At 37.3% G+C, this 21,575-nt stretch overlaps 4 protein-coding genes across 5 annotated transcripts; all 4 read right to left on the bottom strand.

The window, feature by feature from the left end:
- Positions 1–6,756: 6,756 nt before the first annotated feature.
- On the bottom strand, positions 6,757–9,991 carry LOC147278452 (initiation factor 4F subunit (DUF1350)). The gene is made up of 9 exons (XM_086250762.1): positions 9,588–9,991; positions 9,305–9,508; positions 9,141–9,198; positions 8,957–9,019; positions 8,792–8,867; positions 8,130–8,245; positions 7,701–7,790; positions 7,483–7,614; positions 6,757–7,199 (listed from the first exon to the last, which is right to left on the bottom strand). Exons 1-9 carry the CDS (start codon positions 9,935–9,937, stop codon positions 7,065–7,067), a joined length of 1,224 nt encoding a protein of 407 aa, XP_086106888.1. The 5' UTR covers positions 9,938–9,991; the 3' UTR covers positions 6,757–7,064.
- Positions 9,992–10,451: 460 nt separating this feature from the next.
- On the bottom strand, positions 10,452–11,846 carry AIP2 (RING/U-box superfamily protein). Its single transcript, XM_086251067.1, has 3 exons — positions 11,387–11,846; positions 10,869–11,302; positions 10,452–10,796 (listed from the first exon to the last, which is right to left on the bottom strand). Exons 1-3 carry the CDS (start codon positions 11,754–11,756, stop codon positions 10,647–10,649), a joined length of 954 nt encoding a protein of 317 aa, XP_086107193.1. The 5' UTR covers positions 11,757–11,846; the 3' UTR covers positions 10,452–10,646.
- A 650-nt stretch (positions 11,847–12,496) lies between these two features.
- On the bottom strand, positions 12,497–15,133 carry LOC147278450 (F-box family protein). Of its 2 annotated transcripts, XM_086251773.1 has the most exons (3): positions 14,510–15,133; positions 14,060–14,138; positions 12,497–13,854 (listed from the first exon to the last, which is right to left on the bottom strand). In XM_086251773.1, exon 3 carries the CDS (start codon positions 13,824–13,826, stop codon positions 12,582–12,584), a length of 1,245 nt encoding a protein of 414 aa, XP_086107899.1. In that variant the 5' UTR covers positions 13,827–13,854; positions 14,060–14,138; positions 14,510–15,133; the 3' UTR covers positions 12,497–12,581. The 2 variants fall into 2 exon arrangements, with proteins under 2 accessions (XP_086107899.1, XP_086107898.1); XM_086251772.1 differs by lacking the exon at positions 14,060–14,138 and having other exon boundaries at positions 12,498–13,854; positions 14,510–15,131.
- Positions 15,134–15,926: 793 nt separating this feature from the next.
- On the bottom strand, positions 15,927–20,812 carry LOC147278449 (ubiquitin carboxyl-terminal hydrolase 18-like). Its single transcript, XM_086250840.1, has 11 exons — positions 20,115–20,812; positions 19,607–19,760; positions 19,426–19,514; positions 19,177–19,262; positions 18,915–19,077; positions 18,673–18,796; positions 18,280–18,437; positions 17,949–18,033; positions 17,168–17,380; positions 16,930–16,991; positions 15,927–16,764 (listed from the first exon to the last, which is right to left on the bottom strand). Exons 1-11 carry the CDS (start codon positions 20,372–20,374, stop codon positions 16,167–16,169), a joined length of 1,992 nt encoding a protein of 663 aa, XP_086106966.1. The 5' UTR covers positions 20,375–20,812; the 3' UTR covers positions 15,927–16,166.
- Between the last annotated feature and the right edge of the window lie 763 nt (positions 20,813–21,575).

The raw sequence follows: 21,575 nt of genomic DNA, 5'->3' as shown, positions 1-21,575 counted from the left end.
TCACACTGCACCCCCCTCTCTCTCTCTCTCTCTCTCTCTCTCTCTCTCTGCGTGTGAAAAAATAAAACGTCTTCAGTATTGACTTCATTTCACTCCTTTTGAGTTTTTTACACCACCAAAGATAACTCGGCGCCTGCACCATTCATTCCACTCAACTTCGTCTGTACTCAGACCCTTCTCTCTCTTACCTCATTTTATTTTTAGGAGAAAGTAAATACATAAACTGAATTAGGTAGGAACCGTGACTTGGATAATTAATGTACCTACTTGTACGTAATAGTGAACAAGACTCTACCAGAGGAGAGCTAGCCCATCTCCTAAATAGTACATTATAGGCCCACATACAATTCCTCCCCTCCATATTTGAGTGAATTTCATAGTTTCTTAGTTTGAAATTCACTAATTTAAGTGCTTGTCGAATAATCAAGGAATAAAATTTCGGGTTTCGAGGAAATTTCGATAGAAATTTTGATGGAAATTTCGACGGAAATTTCGAAGATTTTTAAATTTCGACAAAAATTTGACGGAAATGATGGAAATTGATATCAAAATATGGAAATTTTGAATGAAACTTTACCATATGTTTATTTATCATATTATCTACTAAATTGATAAAAAATATTGAAGAAACCAAATTATATAGTAGGTTTCATGTGATATAAGATAAATATAATGCACGCTGGAGACAAATACTGTTAAATAAAATTAGTATAAAATAAAATTAGTATATTATCTATACTCTATAATATATACACTAAACCCTATATATTTTATAATCTATATTCTATATTGTTTAGGATATGATATATGATACTAGGGTTTAAGCCCTTTAGGGTACTTTAAATTATTTTTTATATAAAAATATATTATAGTTTACTAGTTTAGGATTTAAAAATAACTAAACGAAACTCCAAAACGGGCGAACAAAACTCCAAACTATTTTTTTTTTTCACAATTAACCCAAAGGCCCCAAACCCCAAACAACCCTAAACTTTTTTTTTTTCTTTTTTTTCTTTTTTTTTTCTTTTTTTTCTTGCCTTCCTTTCCCTTTCCTTTCTTTTCCCTCGAGGCTCCACTGCTTCAGCAACCTGCAACCCCCATTCTTCATTTCTTCTTCTTCTTCTCTCTCTCTCTCTCTCTCTCTCTCTCTCTCTCTCTCTCTCTGCATCTCCCCCCGCCGTCGCCCCCTGCCCTTGCCCCGTCGCCCCTCTGTCGTCGCCCCCTGCCCTCGCCCCGTCGCCCGCGTCGCCTCTCTCCCCCTCTGCCGTCGCCTCTCTCTCCCTCGATCTCCCCCTGCCGCCGCCTGCCGCCACCCCTCTTTCTCCCTCGATCTCCCCCCTGCCACCTCTCCATTTTTCTGCAAAAAGCCAAAAACCCAGCTCCAAAACCAGAATACCAGATCTCAAATTCAATGGGTTATGGCGAAATTTCGACGATTTTGGCGAAATTTCGATAATTTCGACAATTTCGACGAAATCATCCCGAAATTTTAGCAAATATGGGTTTCGATTTCGACACCCCTAAAAATCGAAATTTTCGGCGAAATTTCGCCGAAAACTTCGAAATTTAACACCCTGGGAATAATTAATAGAGCAAATTGCCTTTTACACTCTTACGCTTCCTTTGATTCGTGAAATTGAGACTTAAGAATGAGAAAATAATTTCATTTTTATGTTTGGTAAGTACAACCATGAAAAAGTGATTCTTGTTCTATGAGAAAATGATGCTCCAAAAAGGAAATAAATGAAAACTGTATCTAGCTTGAGTTTACATTGAATGATGCTATTTAGCCTCAACTTTTTTATTTCTATCCCCAACACTTTAGTGAGAATATAACTTCTAATTCTACTTTGATGTAAATTGACTTTTAAGGACATAACATTAAATTAAAAAAACAAAAACAATTAACTTAAAACCTACACCCAACATCAACTATCCACTCATCCTCTCCACTCAACTCTTCAACAAAACTCTAATCTCACTACAACACTTTCCATATCGATGCAAATAAGTGTAAGATTGATGGATGGATGCTCAAATTGTTGTTTGAGAGACTTCAAATAAGTTATTTTCATCATTCCTTTGAGCTTTAACATAAAAAAATACTTTTTTTTTTAATTTGGAATTGCTACCTGTTCGACACTGGTGTGCCGAATATATTTTAAGTCGTTTGGCAATAACCCACTGAACACTAAACAATGTATTTGGTAGTCAACTATTGAACGATCTTATAAAATTTTAAAAATAAATTATTCAGCGTTGTTGCACCGAACCTACACATGTTCGGTTGTGCAAGACAGAATATCAATGATTAAATGGTTATGATTCAAATTATTCCAATCCAAACACGAATTATATAACAAATAATTTACATTAAAAGTCCTAAATCTAAGATTTGATTCATTAAAGATTTAATTGGGTGTGGTGTTGATTCTTGGTGGTGGTGTAGTCGGATCTCATGCTTTAGCAGTGGTGGTGGTGGTGGAGATCTAATTGGTGTTTATGTTGGATATAGAAAGCATAATAGGTTAAGTGTGGTGTTAGATTTTAGGAAAGGTATTTTGGAAAAATTTATTGACTATATTAATAAATTTTTGTAATTTTTAATTTTAATTAGGTGTAAATAATGTGTTGTGAATAAAAAAAAAATTGAGTGTGAATAGCAACACAAGTTTACATTTTTATATCACATGCGAAAATATTAATTACAAATTTTCAAGAAACATTTTCCTTATTATTTGGAATGCCAGGTTATCACTGCCACAGTGCCACTTTTTACTGTTAATCTTATGAATGCTATTCATTTTTTAGTATGAGTTTAGCGAGAAAAGCTTATCTACATAGCTACATGTGTATATATTTATTTATTTCTCTCTAATTACGTGTTCTGTCCATAAAAATTTTATTAAATTTTGCATTGAATTTTTCTTTTTCAGGAAGAGAGGATTAAGGATGGTGGTGCGATTCATTTCCAGCTTAAAGAATCATGGGACCGCCTGCAAATACTGACGGACATGATGTGACGGGTCGTAATCAAACGGCTATTTGCCACTGAGAGTGCTGTGCTGACACTGATGTGCCACGTGGGCTGAGGTTCAAGGCTCCAATCAGAGCGACTTTGCCACGTGGGAAGAAACGAAAGGAACCAAAAATAGGCAGAGCAAACGTCCCTGGCCCACCCGGCCGAAAAAGCCTGAGCCTTCAATTAATAACCCAATTTACCATCATGCATAAACAAAAATGAAAAGATTCTTTTAACCGCTTCACAAAATAAATGGATACTATTGGGTGTCAAATTGTAATAATTTTTTATTTTAATTATTAAAATATTTATATTATTTTATTTTAGATACTAAATTTTAGTTTAGATTTTTTTTTAAACATAATTATACCGAATTATAACTATTTAACAGTCATAATTCTTTCATTGATTTGTTAATTTTTCAATATTTGCAAAATTTAAACTTTAATATTTAGTTTTTTAGTTATAGGATTTCATCATTCAATTTTAAATCAAAACATTAAATTTTTATAAATTTTGAATTTTTATGAATTTGAAACAATTACATTCGTGACTATTCCACAGTCACAACTATATAGCAAACCAATTTATAACCTAATTCAAAATGTTTTACTCTAAGATAATACCTAAACTAACAAAAACTTATGTCTTGCTGCTTTGCTGAAAAACTATTAATATTTGGTATTTAATTCTAATTTTTTATACTTTTTTTATTAGTTTTAAAAATATTAATAGGATTTATTTTGGGAGTGCTTTAGGTGCATTGTCTTTAGTTTTCATGTTAGAGTTTAGGGTTTTTTTTCGGCTCTAAGAGTCATACTTAGATTTAATTGTGAGAGTCACATTTTCAAATCAGTCACAACTAAATCTAAAGACAATCACAACTTAATTGTGATAGTCACAATTTTAGATCTAGTTGTGACTAATTAGATTAATTATTTTAAAAAAATATATATGACAATATAGTATAAATTAGGATTAAAGCAATAATTTTACACAGTAGTTGACTTAGGCTTAGTTTGAGATTGCTGTGAGAAAAAACAGCTGTGAAGTAAAGCAGCTGTGAAGTAAAGTCAGCTGTGAAATAAAGCAGTTGAGTGTTTGGTAAACTATATTTTTCAAAAGTGTTGTAAGTACAAAAAGCAGTATGAAGGTGTTTGGTAAATTGTAATGTAAAACTGCTGTGGCTATTTATAATTACTAAAATAAGGATATTATGGGTAAAATAAAATTTTCATTGTTGCTATGATTCACTGCAGCTTTCAAAAGCACCTACGAACTTGCTTTCTATTTTTGCTGTGGGGAGTTGAGAATTGTGGGGCAAAACACTTTTTCATTTTTTTACCAAACACCAAAACTGTTGTGAGTGATTGAGAATTGTCATTCATAACAGCTTTTGGGTCCTCCACAACAATCCCAAATGGGGCCTTAGTATAATGGTGGGAAATGTTGTATTCCTCTTATTCAAGAGGGGTTCGAATCCCCTTTATGTCAAATGTTAATTTATCTTTTTTGTGTAATGAGTATAGCTTGGCCGGAAAAAGGTGGCCGAAGGTCTGTCGAAAAACAGTGGCCGGAGGTCATTCATGTTGCTGATGAGGGAAGGGTAGATTTGTACTTTTCACAATGGCATAGCAAGTAAATATAAAATTGTTGAAGGCTTTTAAATTTTATTAAGGTTTGACTATTCAACTAGTATCTAATCTAAAATGGTATTTGATTTTGCTACCTAAATCAAAAAGTTATTGAAGTTTAGTAGTTAAAATCAATGGACTTTTTATTTTTCGATTATCATTTAAATTAATTAGGTCATTAGCATTGTTTAATAGCACATTCAATTTTTCACGTTTTCTAGATAATGTGGAATAATGTCATATTATGACTATGAATATATATATATATATATTTGTTGATTTCAGCTCGATGAGTGTACGATCAAGATCTTAATTTGAAAATATAACATTGTTAAACTGCTTAATAAAAGATATTACTTATACAGTTAGACTTGGTTTGCTAAAAAAGAAAAACAGCTCTTCTTCAAAGCATCCCAGTTGATTCTTTTTTCTTTGTTGATTAAATGCTATTGAGAGAGATAAGTACGAACTTCGAATGTAAGGATAAATGTTTTTAACCCTCATGCTACAAATATCCACATTTATCAATTAATTATCATATAAGAGGATTACTCCATCTGCAGATATACTATAAATCTTTGGGTTTTTAATTAAATGTGTCTATAATTAATTCTTTTGGGGTTTGTAATTAATTTTCTTATATGAATAATGGTTTATCTATCACATGAATAATAGAAGTAAAAAAAGTCTAGTAAAATTGGAAGTGGCATTAAATGTGGTAAAATTGGAAGTAGTCATTTAATGGGGCCAAGGGACCTCTGAGAGGATGCAGGCCAGGGTAGCCCCTCACACACTTTGCTGAATGCAGATCTCCTATTTAAACCCCCAACTTGTATGGTCATTTTCCGCTATAAGTGGGGGTGGCGGTGGACCATCAAATTTAGATCTGAATCTGCCACCAACAACACACACTACTACTAGCTACTCTCTCTCTCTCTCTGTGTCTCTCACAGACTGTGTCACTAATTGAAAGAGAGAGCTAGAGAGAGAGAGAGAGAGAGTTTCTAGAAAGAACTGATCGGTCATCAGATAAAAAAAGCTTCAAAATTCAAAGGAACTGCCTTAGCTTTGGTTATGGTACAGAAGGACAAGTTGCAACCAATAAAAACCAAGGAAAACCAATCCTCCATGGCTTCAACCTCACGCTACGTACCTATGGTTATGGTTATGGCCCAAACTATGATTATGAGGTCCACAACAAAACAGACCATATATGCATGCATGCAGTCAGTCAGTCCATTCTTCCAACTTCCATATAGATTCATGTTTATCTACTTATATCCATATCATCGTTATCATCATGATCAAATTGTGATGACAACAAGTCATGAAAACAGTAATAATAATAATATGCTCTTGTTTTAGATGACTGAAGAGGATGAATTATTATGATTAAATGCGAGCACATGATAAGGGGTTGTTGGTCACATGCATGCAAAAGTAACAGTAGGTGCATGCACAATTAAAACAAACAACGGGCTGCCCATGAGATTATGAGAATGCATATATATGTACACAAGATTTTTTTCCTGGCATGATATATATTCTTGATGAATATATATCAGAAGAAAAAAAGAAAATGATATTCTAAATCTTACAACAGCAGCTACCCTTTCACCCAGTCTATAAAAGTCAATTTTATCGGATATATACCTTGAATGGCAAGAGTTCAAAATATCATGAACTCTTTGCTTCTGGAACAGTACCTAACATATACATAATATTATTTTTTGTTTTTTTGTATTTTTAAACCATTTAAAGTCATATATCTTGGTAAAACTTGTGACCCAGAAGAAAGACTTGACTTTGTAAGAGTAAAAGATGCACATAATATGTGTTCGCACGAAAGGAAAATGCAACTTTTTTTTTTTTGTAAAGGAAATCTTAGATGAAAGTTCACTTGAATGGACACCTTGGCTTTCAAAGTATACTCTAGTTTAAGAGAGGAAGCTGCAAAATATACATTATCTCACTATACACAGCATTGCGAGTCGCCTACCATGAAAAAGAGCTTGGTTTATCCTAGCAGGCCAACACCAATAAAGATTTCCATCTAACTGGTCTATTACCAAAGATTCCATTCCATGGCAGTGATTATAGTTTACTGGTTAATCTATGCTTTCATTATTACGCGTACGAAAGTACAGAGGCCATACTGGCCTTAGTGTTTGATTTACAGAAACTTACTAACTGGGATTCTGGGGGAGATCGATCTGTCTGATTCCCAATGCAAAAATGAAAGACTTTAGCGTAACATGAACTTTACTACATACAAACTGCAAGACTCAATCAGTAACCAAACATCCTATACAAGCGGGCTACAAACTTTCTGTTGCACTCTTTGTGCTAATCGCATGAACTCTAACTCGGCATAAGTCCAACATAACTTTCTTTGAAACTTTAGCACCTCAATCTTCAAAGCGTCTGAACCAGTCAATTATAGTTCTGGATAGGACTCTAATGTCATTTACTGAAAGAGTTTTAAGACCCTGAGCAATAGCATCTGCTGGAGTGTACAAGTAACCTACTTGCCACTTAGGCTCCTGGTCAGGCCAAATAAAAAAGAAAACATTAGCTTTAAAACTATTTATGTCTAACGTTTTTCTTTTTCTTTTTCTTTTATTAAATTGTTGAATATGGGTGAGTGAGTTGTTAAGAGATTGGAAAGATTGGAAAGGTTGTCTTATTTAGCTTTTGAAATGTGTAAATGAATGACATTGACTAAACTACCAGCCTCACTCAAAATTGTGGATTCTGCAAAAGATGGCAAATTTTACAGAAGCAAAAACATTAAAAAACTAAAATAAAATTGAGAATTAAGTTCACCTGTATGCATGGTGTGATATGGTTACCACTTAATTCGACCTTTTCTAGTGTCCCACCAATAGATTCCACACGAGGCTTCAATGTCTCTTCAAGAACATCTGTCTCATCAATTGCGTCAAAATTGAACTTCACCTAAAACACAAACAATACTTAAACCAGGGAATAAATCATTGTCATCCATTTCATCATGATTCAGAATAGTGGGACATCATGCATACCAGCAGTGTGTGTTTGACCTTGTATGAGCTCTTAAAGAAATCACGATTTTCAGAGGGTGTTGGCTTAAATTCCGATATCCCTTGGGTTACCTGACAAAAAGATTATGACTTTTTATAGAATCGTTGCGCCTAAAATCCACAGAATTACAATCCAATATGAAGTGCTGAAGCACAAGGGAATGAGTTCTGCCAAGCCAACTAAAAACTACCACAAAACTAGGTTTTATAGTTATGCACTGCGCGAATCTTCTATCGATGCATGACAAGGTCGCTATAGATTAAATGCACCCAAAAGAATCCTCATCTACTAGAATAGTTCAATTCAAGGGCCCATTGCAAATCGAGTGAGGCAGACCAATGATTCATGCAGGCAATGGGATTAGCTGCCTAATGTATTCTCTCAGAAGTACCATAAATATATTAAAATACCTCATTTAGCACCGAAGGCAACTGGTCAACAAATTTAGTCAGTGAACTTAGAGTTTCCTGCTCATTGTCGGGTAGCATTGCTCCAGCTGCATCAACCAGCGCCTTCCATGCATCTCCTAGATATAGGCATTGGTGAAAAGTGGGAGCATGAAAAAGAAACATATGTATCACACACACAACCCATGACATAGTATACCACTCAAATTCTGTAATCAGTTTAAAGGAATTTAAAGGACTGGAAGAAAAATAGAAAAACAGGATGGTCAATGGCTTACCAGAGGATATAACATCAGAGAATAATTAGGATTCAGTACTTACGCTAATGAACCAATAGATACTAAACCATAAAAATAAAGTATCAACATCCAATTTGGCTCTAACATGACAAATCAAAGTAGATGAGATTGAACTAAGGTACCTAAATTCTTTTCATTTGTCACATTTCAATGCAACCATATGGACTGCAATGATAGTAAATAGAAATAAGTTCATATTTCTCCAAGAAAAGAACATCATCCTTGAGTCATCCACAAATAAGGTACTGTGACTAGCTCACAAAGGGGAAAGTAAGATGAAATCCTATAAGCCAATATGAAATCCATATCGCAAAACTAGAAAAAACAATAAAAACTGAATCAGGTCTAAGCAAGTCAGGGAGCTACCTGAGGCCGTTCTAGCCATTGAAGGAACTGGAGATGATTCTACAATAGGCACCATTTGATTAACCAAAGGTCCCAGCTGCATAATATATAGCATTTTCAATTTTTAGGATACTATATATCATAAATTTTAATATATGATAGGAAGCAGGCACAAATATGAATTACCTGCTCAAAGTAAGGCACAGCCTCTGTTGCTGGTCTGTTGTTGTATGAGATTATGGCATTGGCCTTACCACACAGGAGACAACAATATTTCTTGTCAAACTCAATAAATTTCTTGAATCACTTAAGATGAAACAACACTCCTCAGTGAACAACTTATGAAGAGGGCTTGTAAAACAAACCAAACCTTTGGGACTTTATCAGAGAAATAGGACCCTGCGAGTACTTGGAGAAGTGCACCATTGCTACAAATCATTAAAACCACATAGATATATGTCACTGCTAGAGCACCCAATGCTGCCATTGCCATGAATTGATGATGAACTTTGAAGTCACTCTCAACTGAATTACCTGTGCCCAACAGAAAAAAGGGGCAGGTCAGCAAGTTGGGCAGGTGATAGATTGGCATGGGGCAATCCAGAGGCTAAGATGGTGTCCAAGCAGGCATGGAATCTCTCATAGACTTGTTGGGTAGCTTGGACGTGGTCAAAGGTCACATTGTAGGGTACTGATATAACAAGAAACCCATCCTTTGCCAAAAGCTCAGTTAAATAGCTACAAGCACAACAATGAATTCACATGAATCCAGGGACTCAACAATAAAATTATAAAAACAAAATCAAAGAGTTGGGACCTGTAGGTGAGTTCGGGAACAGCTCCGATGAAGGCACCACCCAAGAACTTGATGATAGCACGTGGCTTCTTGCCAGGGGGTGGAGGAATCACCAAACAAGAATCGGTGCGAGAGTAGATTCTGTTGGTGGAGTTATTTTTGGTGGAGGTGCCTGGACCCACATACCCATTGGCAGCCATCTGAATCTTGGTGGGGGTTGAGGCTGAGCCACCTGCGAGTACCACTGCTCTGGTACTCCATTTCCCACGACGCCCGAAGAAGCAACCATGACTATTGATTTGGGTTCTGCTTCCAAATTTGGTGGCCAAGTGGGAAGAAGAGGAGGAGGAGAAACAAGTGGCCACTTCCATAGCAAACGCAAATGGGTTTTGGTGCTGCTAATTAATACATATATGAGGGATAAACCAAAACCAAAACCAAAACCAGTAATCTATATTTTATTTTATGTCCAACGGTTGTGCCACGCTTTCATAAAATTGACTTTTTTCGACCACCACAATATTTTATTATTTTACATCCAAATTGCCATTAATATATAGTTATATAGATCTCATTCCCATGTCCCGTAGGTCCACCATTTTATTTGGGCTCGTTTTGTTTGTTTCCCTCATTTGTTGGCTTTAATCTTGTAGCCCAAAAGAAATGCCCACGACGTCGATTAAATCTGATTGACTCGGATGGTTGTATTGTAGAATTTTTTTCCGATTCCATTAAATTCTGAATTTATTTGTTAATCAAGTAATGGACATTCAATGGATTTAATTAACATTACCACTGAGCTGGGGGACTCATTGTGCTAGATTGAAAAGGATTGGGCAATGGGAACCCATTGTGCTTGGCATAATCTATGAGGGTACAAGTTGGTACAACACAAAACAAAGCCCTGAAGAAATGTCTAAAGCCAATAGCTCGAATACAACACTCAAGTTCTACGTCTGAAATACAAGTTACAACCCAGTTGGACGGATAGCCATGCGAATTTGATGCAATGAATAAATAATCATAAGTAGAGCTCACTGCTGCAAAGTGAGAAATTATAGAAGCAACCAAATTTGTCTTCTAAACATACATGTATTCACCACCTCGAACCGCATTTGCAGCGCCTTTTCTTTCTTCTTCAGCCTCCTTCTCCCGCTCCTTCCAGCTCTCATACGCATCATCATCCGTCTGCAACTCATGCCTACATATTGGGCAAGAATTGTGCTCATCCTGCCAAAAACAACGTCGTTTTAGTTCCTCAAAATTAACACCCAATGAGAAAAATGAAGATAAAATAATTACCAGCCATGGCTTGAGGCAGGGAGGGTGGAAAGTGTGCTTGCAAGGCAACTCCTGCATCTTGTCACCGACCACCAAGTTGTCTTTACAAATGGCGCAGTCGGCGTCTTCTCCGAGCTTCTTCAGGACTTCCTCTGTAGTCGTAATCACCGGCAGATTGGCCACCACCTGTTTGCTAGCGGGCGGGACTCTCGGCGCCGCCCTCAGATCCTCCAGAAGCCCCGCTGGCAAAACGCTGTCGAGGTTGTCGATCAGAGATTGGAGCAGATTCACCGCGCTTTCCGAGTTGTTGTCGTCGTTTTCGAGTTCAATCGGGTTCTGCCCCGAAGACTCCGCCGTGAAAAGCGAGGCGGCGGAGGCCAACAGGTTCGACTGCACCAGCCACTGCGGCTGCGGTGGCTCACGATCCACCGTCAAATGCCCCTCAAAAAGATAACCTTAGAAAAAAAAAAAACTAAATTAGTAAAGAAATTGAAATGGGGTTTCTGTAATTCGAAGAGGGATAGACAGAAATCTGAGACCTTGATTCGATGGGGTTTGGGAGAGCTGGGGAGGATCGTCTTCTTGATGAACGAATTGTTTGGCGTCGGCAACGCAAGCGAGCAAGTGGGCCTTCTCGGAAGGATCGGAGACCAGGGATTGGGCCAGCTGGAAAAGGCCGAGCCCGGCGGCCCAGAAACCCGGCGACGTGTACCGGGTCTTCAAGACCGTCGCGACCCGGCAAATCAAGGAGTAAAACGATTTGCGAAGCGCGGGGGAAGCAGAGGAATAGCGGTCGCGGAGCAGCGAATTGAGGGAGGCGACGGCGGCTTCGAACTTTTGTTTCTTGGACACGTCCTTCTGCAACTCCTCCAATCTCTGTTTCAAACTCTTTTCGTCTTCAAACTCCATCTTCTTCTTCTTCTCTCTGTCTGATTTTGACTGATTTCAATAATTCAATTGAATCGGTTCCTATTTTCTCTTTATATTTCTCGACCTTTGCTTGGCGAGGAGGTCACCAAACGGAGGTCCGAAACTAATACCCTCCACACCGTCCCATGATTTCTTTCTCTTTCACCCAATCATCTCCCGCCACGTCACTACGTTGCCTCGTTTCTCATTCGCTCATTGAACGACACCAGTACGTAGCAAAAGAGTAAAAAACGACACCAGTAATGACATTGTTCTGTTCACTTGTTTGTCCCTTCCTCTCGTTCTTGTCCCTGTCGTTTATGAGGGAAAATTACATTTTTGCCCTTGCAGTTTCGTTCATGTTCTAAGGCCTTTCTAGTTGTGATTGTGCCAATTTTGTCTCATCTAATTTTCTAATAATTACAATTCAAGTGCATATCTTTAATCTCAAAGATTGGTTTGGGCAGTGCTATATGCACACCCTATTTTCTAAGTACACACTCCTTTTCTTTCTTTTTGTCCTTTATTATCTTTTTATATTGGGTTAAATTTATAATTTTAAAAATTTAATGGAGGGGTGTGTACTGTGTAGTGAGAGGAAGTGAAGTGTGTATATGGCAGCACTCATTTGTTTTTGTTTACAAACAAGAAGGGAAATTCACTAGAGCATTAAAGGATGGTTTGGTGCACCGGATTGGACTAAATAATCCAAACAATTTAATCAATTTCCATTGGCTAAAATGCTTAAACAATGCATATAGAATTTAAGACACATGCTAAGAGAATAAGAAGACAACGAAAAAAAAAAAGAGAGGAGAGGACTCTTCATACAGAAGCCTCAATCCTTGGCTCAAATGAGAAAGCAGACATGAACTCTATGGCTTCACCATCGACAAAACATTTGGGCAACTCAACCCATTCATTGTCCCCCAAGTCACACAGAACACAGCTAGAAATCTCGGCAGAGCTTAAGCAGATCAATATCTGGTCACCAGCCCCAACACAGTTTATATCCACATCCTTGCCATACCACTCATGTGACATTGCTGGAGGCATTGCAGCAACTTGTTGCCAAGATCGAACATCTTCATCATAGCACCACACCCGAAGGCTTGCGCTTTCGAAGAATTCCGACAAAAGAACCACCAACATTCTGCCACCACACTCCACTAAGTCAATGGAGTACTCGAAGAAGACCGGCAATAGCCTGGGGTACTCGGAGAAGCACTTGGAGGTCAGATTGCAAGCCACAACTGACCCTGAGGAGCTGAGGAAATAGACTATCTCCTCACCATCTTTGCTAGTGATAACTGATGAGTATTGCTTGGATGGGCTTCTTTGCATGCTGGTTGCCACTACATTTCCAGCCTTGCTGAGGAAGTACACAGGATTGTCATCGTTTGAGTCGAATTCAGTAGAATCATCATCAGACTTTTTACACAACGCGATCTCTTCTTCCCAGCAACCAATGCTTGAGTTATAGACTCTGAATGACAGTTTTGGAAGTTCACCAAAGACTACAACAAGGTTGTAAGAGGACCGGTCATAGTTGGAACATGAATTCATGACAATGGCATGGAAGGTGAGATTTTGCAGGGTTGGATCGAGTGGAAGGTGTTCGTTGCAAGACCCTGTCACGGGATTGCACACAATGAAGTTGCCCGATGAATTGCGGAAACAGACCAAGCCACCAGAGGCCGAAACAGGCATGGAATTGCAGTTGGAGTTTTGCTGGAGGAGAGGTGGGTGATTAAGCTTTTTCCAACTTCTTTCAGCAGAGTCAAAGACAATGGACCGATTGAGAAGGGGATCGACCATGAAAAACCATGGATCCCGAGAAGGAATTTGGGAGCAGGCAAGCTTGAAACTGGAAGAAGATGCAACTGATTTCCATCTTTTGCACACTGAAGTAAGGCGGAAGAATGCAGAGGTTGGTAGCCATGAAAGGACCCTTTCAAGAAGGTCTTCATTGAGCTCATCCATGAAAAAGGTACTTGAAATTGAATTATCTTCTTCTTGGGATTTTCTCTTCCGAGTCATCATAAAAGCTGGGCAATTGTCCTTCTCCATCAACTAGAAATCAGTGAGAAAAACACAACTGCAATAACAAAAGGGATGATAGTGTTACTTGTGAAACTTGTATCTATGCCCATCAGATAGAACCACAGAAACAAAAGTAAGGCTCAAATTAAGTACATACACAACAATGTAATGGGAAACAATATAATCTAGGGAATAAAAATTCCAACTTTGAAGATATGACGGAAAATCTGAGGATAGTAATCATAGTCAAAAATACTCACAAGCAAGCAATCAGAGATGGGGATGAATTGAGCTTGTTGAAACAAAGAGGGATTGGAAACACCCATGAGAAAATGCAATCTGGGTCGTCAAAAAGACCACAATTGAGAAAGGTAAATTTGTTAAAGACAGAAATCAAATGGATAAGGAGGACAAGTAAAGGAACAAGAAATGAAGCTCAAATTTCAGAGCCAGCAGATGAAATTGGACAAGTTGGTATCCACAATTAATAGATCTCGACTATATGTGTTAAACTTGGAGCAGAAGAAGCTTTGGAGTAACTAGAAACAAAATAGACCAATGATTCAAATGGTCACATTTACACAGACCCACGCACACAAATACACAATAGCTGAAGAAACATGAGCAAGAATATATGCTTAAAAGTACAAGACAGACACAATGAACAAGAAGAAGACAAAAAGAGAAGATGAACAGAGGAGAAAATGTACCTCGTGCTTCAGTGCTTGTGCTCCGTGAGGTTGAATGGAAGACAGCGAGAGTGATATGCTTGAGTAGCTGAGGCAGTGAGGCTGGTGGGTCTCTTTGGCTTTCTTTAAAATGGTTGATAAGAAAAAAAAGAAAGAGAGAAAGAGAGAAAAAGAGAAAAAGCTGGGTAAGGAGGAAGGGAGGTGGGAAGCTTCCTGCGAAGCTCTTTTTGTAGGGGTTGACACTTTGTTAGAGACTCAGTACACAGAGAGAGCGCACACACACATACACATACACACACACACACACGAGGGGTATATTATAAAGAAAGAGGCGTATTGCTTTTTCATACTAGGCAGTAGGCATTGCTAGGAATACTAACACACAGTGTGAAAGTAGCTAGAGTGAGGTAGTTGACTCTGCACTCTTCTCTTGGCCTTGGATTCCAAAGCCCAAACAAAAACTGTGGCATTTGTTATCACTTTAGTCGTCTTTTTCCGAGTTTTTAACACAAAAGAAAGAAAAAGAGCATCGGAGCGAGCATGGTTTCAAAGCCAAAATGACATGGCTTTGGGTTGGATTAGAATACAATACATTGTCAAAGGGCTCAAAGTGGTTGATGGGTGCTGACCTTTGCAGTTTGCAAAGCAAAAGCCAAAAACTGGGTTTGGTGCTTCCGTGTGCCTCGTTAAGGAATCTGGGTCCTCCCACTCGTGAACAAATGCTTGTCTGCAAAGTCAATGCCCAGATTCTTCGAGGCCCAGAGCCAAGCAATTTTCAAACAAGAATACAAGAATATAAGACAAACCAGCCAAAGCCGCTGATTGCGATCTATTTTATACTTTCTTTGTTTCTTTATTCACTTTTTTTCTCGCCAAACAAACAACAATGTTGGTTCCTCAAAGTCCAAGGTCTCCAAGGCCCCCATCGCAGAGATCTCGATGCGTTCACTTCACCAGGCTCGGGTCTCCAAGTGGGCTGCCTTCAACAAATTTTAAAGTCCATGTTTCCCCACTGCACCTGGATTAACCCTAAAAATAACGTATTTAATATTCTAAATAAACCATTTTTAATTAATTATTTTCTTAATGGACCAGAATACCAGATTAATATCATCAATAATTTTAATTCATTATTTAACTTTATTCAAATCACATTCAAATGATTAATAATTTAACTTTATTGACCTAAAATCTCTGCACTCCGTTAAACTAATAAATTAGACTTTATTGTTTCATGTCACTAATTAACCCAAATTCCATTAGCAGCGTTATCTTTCCCTCCATTTTTAACTTCATGGCTTTGTCTCATTCTTAAACAAGGTACAAACTAAAAGTTTCAAGAAGACTATGAAAAAGCTTCATGTTCTGTCAACCAAAATTAAAAAAGAAAAAGAAGGAAAATACTATATGTTCCAGGCTCCAGCATAGTCCGTAGATAAGACGAATTGAAAATACTGATAGAAAAAGGAATTCCTCTTCCAACTCATTATGCTCCTTCGGTTACATTCTGTCACCTTAATGAAGACTTAAACTAAAGTGTTAAACAGAGTCTGAGATTTCTGCAAATAATGAAACCCCAGAGAAAAATTCCCAGCTCAATCTTTTTCCTTTGGTGATGAGGGGGTCATTAAAGAATTATGAACAAAATAATAATTGTTAAGCGAACCACCTTAATTATTTAACCGTCATCAATTTTTTCTAATCTATGGAATCCGTTCCCATTCACGCCAGAATGTTCAACTGGAGAAGAAGGGATTTTGTCTGCATAAGTTGGCCCATTACTCCTGCAAATTTCAATCTCCTCTGCAACGAATGAACTCGACTCACAATTATCAATATCCATATCTTCCGAATTCTCTTTTACAGCTTCACGGTCTGAACAAGAGAGATCCTTCTCCAAGCATGCAGATACCTCACCATTAGCTACATCCATACCAATTGGATCTCCTCTTACCGTATCTAAATCCAATGCATCAGAAGGAACCTTCTCACAAATAGAAATCTCCCTTGAAACAGATGGACTTGACCCGGAATCAACCGTACCATTTTCAAAGATGTGGACCTCTTTTGAATCAGATAACGGAGACTTGAGACTTGCAACATCTGTATCATCAGAATGTTCTCTTACAGAACCAGAATGCTGGGTGGGATCTGCAGACTCCATAGTTGAACATTCAACAAGTTCTTTTGGGCAAGGCTCTACTTCAACATTGACCATATTCTCCTCTTTCTTTGGAGGTTCAAGGGTCTTTAGACAAGATGATCGAGCCTGCACCCTGTGCAACAACAGGCAAATAAAATCATTTAATGCTTCTCAAGAGAAATGTGATGCGCAATGTCAGTTTGAGCCCTGAGTCCACAGTCCACACAGCACATTCTTCCCAGCTACTGGATAATATTAAGTTTGAGAATGACATGCAAAAGTACACACAGATACACACCTGCTATATAAAAGCATATAGGCTCCTTGAGAAAGAACCTCTTCCAAATTAACAGTCGCAACCTGAAAAAAGTAACATAATAAGCCAGAGGAAGCTGGTTGCTTGGATATCCACAAAAACCATTAACAAAGATCAATAGTTATCCACACATTACAACTATCTGAGAGACTGAGAGAGAGAGAGAGAGAGAGAGAGAGAGAGAGAGAGAGAGAGAGAGAGAGAGAGAGAGAGAAATCACCTTACAATCATCAATTCTGTACCACTTTCCACGGAAATCCTTGGTATAACAGATGTAATGACCAAAAAATGAAGCATTCATCATATCCACATGGACAACAACAGCATAAAGCTTGTAAACATCTGAACCATCTCCCACTTCACTCATGTAGGGGCTGAGATCTAAAGTTTCCGGGAACGTTACTCTCTTGTTAATTTTCCCAAACCTCCCACTCTGAAATGTTTGCAACATATCAATTCAGTAATGACCAGAGTAATCATAGATAAGCATAAGTTCAATTATCAATCAATCACTCAAGAATTTGATCAGTATATTAAATAAAACTAAAAAAAACCAACCCTACAAGCATCAGCCAAGGTCACGGAAACAGTGTTCTTACTTATGGAACGTACAGTCTTACCATACCTAAGCATCTGTAATTAACACAAGGAATTCCTAGATATGCATCACAGTTTGTAAAACAACCATTTCCATCTGATAGCGAAGGTTATTATAAACATAAATTGATCATCTAACCAGAACCACAAGTCTCAAGTTCATCTGTTGAGTATAAATATAACTAAAGTACTATTGATTATTGATTTCTTGTCTAAACTACAAATAAATAGGACTTGGTAAGAACTACAAAATAACTCATTGCTCTGGACCCAAATCCAATGTTATGAACACACTGTAATTCCAACTGAAATCAATTAGCATTATTCAAGAAGTTCAACTTTAAGTGGAATATGAGTTCAAACAATTAACCATGCAACAAGTATAAGAAGAGTATAGGTGAAACCTGGAATCTTTTCAAGGCAATTGTGAGAATATTTGGAGCGCGTTTAACAGTAAGACGCTTCCAAGCCTTGACATAGTCATTGCACCTGTTAAGACCAACAATATATCATATCTCATAAGAGACCATACAATGGGAAATAAAAAATACTCAATCTAGAACTAAAAAAAGGTAATAATATAATAATGAATGGAAATGACAACGATACAAGTACAATTCATTCACAAGTAGATTTACTCAAAAAAATGAAATGAGAACTCCATCAATGTATCATGAATTCAAACATCCAAAAGCAGATCATGTATCCCTAATAAGAATGGGGAAGCAATCATACCCATCACATTTATACATATTCTCTCCATGAAGCCACTCCTTGACAGTAAATTGGTCTAGGCATTCCTCTAATGACGAAGCATCCCCGTGAATTTCAACAGTTAAATCCATCATATTTTCATATTGGTTTGATATATTATGGCAATTTGTACAAATCACCTAGAAACATTTCAAAAAGAGAAAACATGTTAGAAGGAAACTGACGGGGCAAAAATACAACTATAAGAAATAACTCAATTTAGAACCGAGCCACTTCTTTCTTTGTTTCTTTTCTAAAGTTATAACTATAAGAATCAGAATAAGTACATGCAATTGTAAGTAACTTAGCGCTATAAGTACTGAAATCATAGAGTTCAAAAGAAAAATCAAAGCACTCGACCAGAATATGTATAACCTGAGATTGTAGCTGACCACCAAATATACGTTGAATTATAGTTGTCTCTTGAGAGCTAGGATGAACTGCTTTCTCACCACCAAACTCATCAAGACACACCGACTGCATTGTATCAATGGCAAACCTACAAAAAAACACAATAAACTTCAATACAATTTGACAACCATCATACACCAAAAGGATTCACAAAAACTTTTCACAATGTATTCAATGTAACAACCATCAGAATATACAAAGATTACCTCATGAGTTCATGAGCATCTTCCTGTCTCCCATAGCCAAGATTACCACCAATATTAGGTAATCTAGAGATAATATTTGTTGGTGAAAAGGCCTGCAAACTTTGGCTTGTTCTTTCAAGATGGGTTTGAAATTCACAAAGAAAACACCAGTCTTCGCGTATGCCTGAAAAACAAAAACAAAAACAAAATGAATACCTATTTAATAAGTGAGGAATTGTATAAGCACCTATATACTAAAAGCTGAATGGGTTTAAGAAGATACATTCTCTGCGATGGCCCTTCTCTAATAAGTAGGCAACAAGTGGTCGGGTAGATGAAAGACATTGTAGAACCACGTTGGCAAAGCAACTGAAAAATAAAACGGAATTAGAAACATAAACAAATTTGCAGGTAGAACACGTATAAGAGTGTCAACGTGGTGTGTGCATGCGACGGGCATTTGTACATCTATGGACATGAAAGCACCCAATTGATGATATTATAATGAAACATATATAAGGTAAACAAAAACCTGTTTCCGCAATTTAAGAGTCCACAGGGAGGAAATCCGGGCTTGTTCCAATTGAAAAGTTCAACAAATTCCTCATAGGGAAAAAGAATCTGAAAAGTGTATTAAGTGTTGGTTAATCCAATAAGAATTACAGAGATATGCAAGCAGCGCTTTCTTATTAAAAATAAAAAAAACAAGTTACCTCTTTTGGCTTCTTGATACGTTTAGAGATTCCATGAGAAGGAACAACAAGTGCAATTCCAGAAGTTTTAAATCTGCGATTACTCAACGTGTTTTGATTTGCGCATTCTGTCTTATGCCCCGATTTCCAATGTTTTTCTTGGCACTTTGCCGAGCTGAGAAAATAAATAAAGGGATAAATTTTAAAATTTGGACATGAGAATAAAGACTTGTGAGAATTGTCTACCATCTAAGAACCAACTGAACAGTGAATACCACGACATGATGGACACAGAACAGCTAACCGTATGAAATACCTTTGGCAACGTAAAATTTCAGCAAAACCTGAACCTTTACCCATAATTCATTAAAAAGGGGCAAAAATTACCATAATTACTCCTAAAAAAGAAAGTAAAGCAAAAAAACCCACACTATGAGGCGTGAGCCAACCTACCAAGACGCAATCTTTATATACAAAGATTTGAACGCATAAAACCTAGTATATAAATTGTAAAGAAGAAAAACCGTACCAGTATCTAACGGCTTTGCAGCGAGAGCACTTCTTGGGACCCGAATTTCCACAGACGACGCAAACCGGATCGTCCATGAGGGCGCCCGGCATTGGGGTCCGATCACTGTGGTCTCCTCCTCCTTCGAAATTGGCGTCGACCTCAAAGTACTTCGAGGCCGTGTTCTTGACCAAGTGCAGCAATCCAAACGCTATTATAAACACCGTAAATATGAATTGAAGGAACCAGTTCAGATCCAAACTCACTCCCGCGACATGCATCTACGCCTCCCCAGCTTCGATCTTCGATTCCTCGCCGATCCCTTCCCTTCTCATCGATAATATATACAGTGATTACCAAAATTCAGAGCTCAATTTACTGTTTTTCTCGCTCTACCTCCCTCGCCCACTCGGAAATTAGGGTTTTCTTCTGAAGCAACCCAGAGGGAATGGTAAATTCGGTGAAAGATTAGGGTTTTAATCAATCCTATAATTTAGAGCTGTAACACGACAAAGGGAGCTAATAAATTTGTATATATAGAGACCACAGTCTCTCTCCCTCTCTATGTTTCTAGATTTTGGGTCAAGTTACAGTAATTTTGAGCAAAAAAATTTAAAAAAAAAATACATATATATGCCTTTCCTTTATCGATCTCTTTCCCTCTCCTTTCTCTCTTTTCTTCTCTCTCCCGCTGTTTCAGTGTTTCTCAAGGTTCGCTGCTAGAAGAGACGAGAGACACAGTGAGTTTTGAGGAATTTCCTTATTTTAATGTATATTTATAAACAATAAATGCAAAAATAAAAATAGAAAGGTTGGGGTTTTCTTTTCTTTTCTCGCACGAAAATAAATAGTACTGGGATTTTATGGATCATGTCCGCGTGATCTGGTCACGTGCTGTGACGCAAGTGAAAATCACCGCCAATGAAGTGAACCACATTGATGAGTCAGGGACAATGACTTCAGTTCTTGTCGTGGAACTTAGCTTGCACATTGGTTTGGGGCCCACGTGAAAGTACCTGATTCGTAATCTTTGAAGACTTGCCGTTTCAAGGCATAAGTTCATTGTTTCTGTTTGCAGCTTTTTTACTAATATGGCAAAAAGCAAACGTGAGGTTTTGATTGAATTCTTGATTGAAGAATTTTTTATTTTTTATTTTATTTCGGAAAAGATAATTGAATTTGGGTGTAGCCGTGTAGGGGTAAAGTTTTACGGCTCTTTCAATTTGATTATCTAACAATTGCATTTTTTATCCAACATATGCTCTCATTATGCTAGCTATAACAAAATCATTTGTTGCTGCATTAAAGAAAAAATTGCATTTTAAAATTGAACTAGGATTTTATGAAGGTATGTGTGGCATTGTGTTAAGATCAAATGATCAATGAAACTAGATTGTTAAATTGATATTCGAATATTGTTAAAAGGTTGAAAGAACGAAAACCATCTATTCTTTTCAAAAATTAAAAATAATGATTTTTTTT

This window comes from Dryas octopetala, chromosome 7, assembly GCF_963921425.1.
Source record: "Dryas octopetala chromosome 7, drDryOcto1.1, whole genome shotgun sequence".
Taxonomy (NCBI): domain Eukaryota; kingdom Viridiplantae; phylum Streptophyta; class Magnoliopsida; order Rosales; family Rosaceae; genus Dryas; species Dryas octopetala.
The sequence above is the reverse complement of the archived record's forward strand: the minus strand, read 5'-3'. Positions and strand labels throughout refer to the sequence as shown.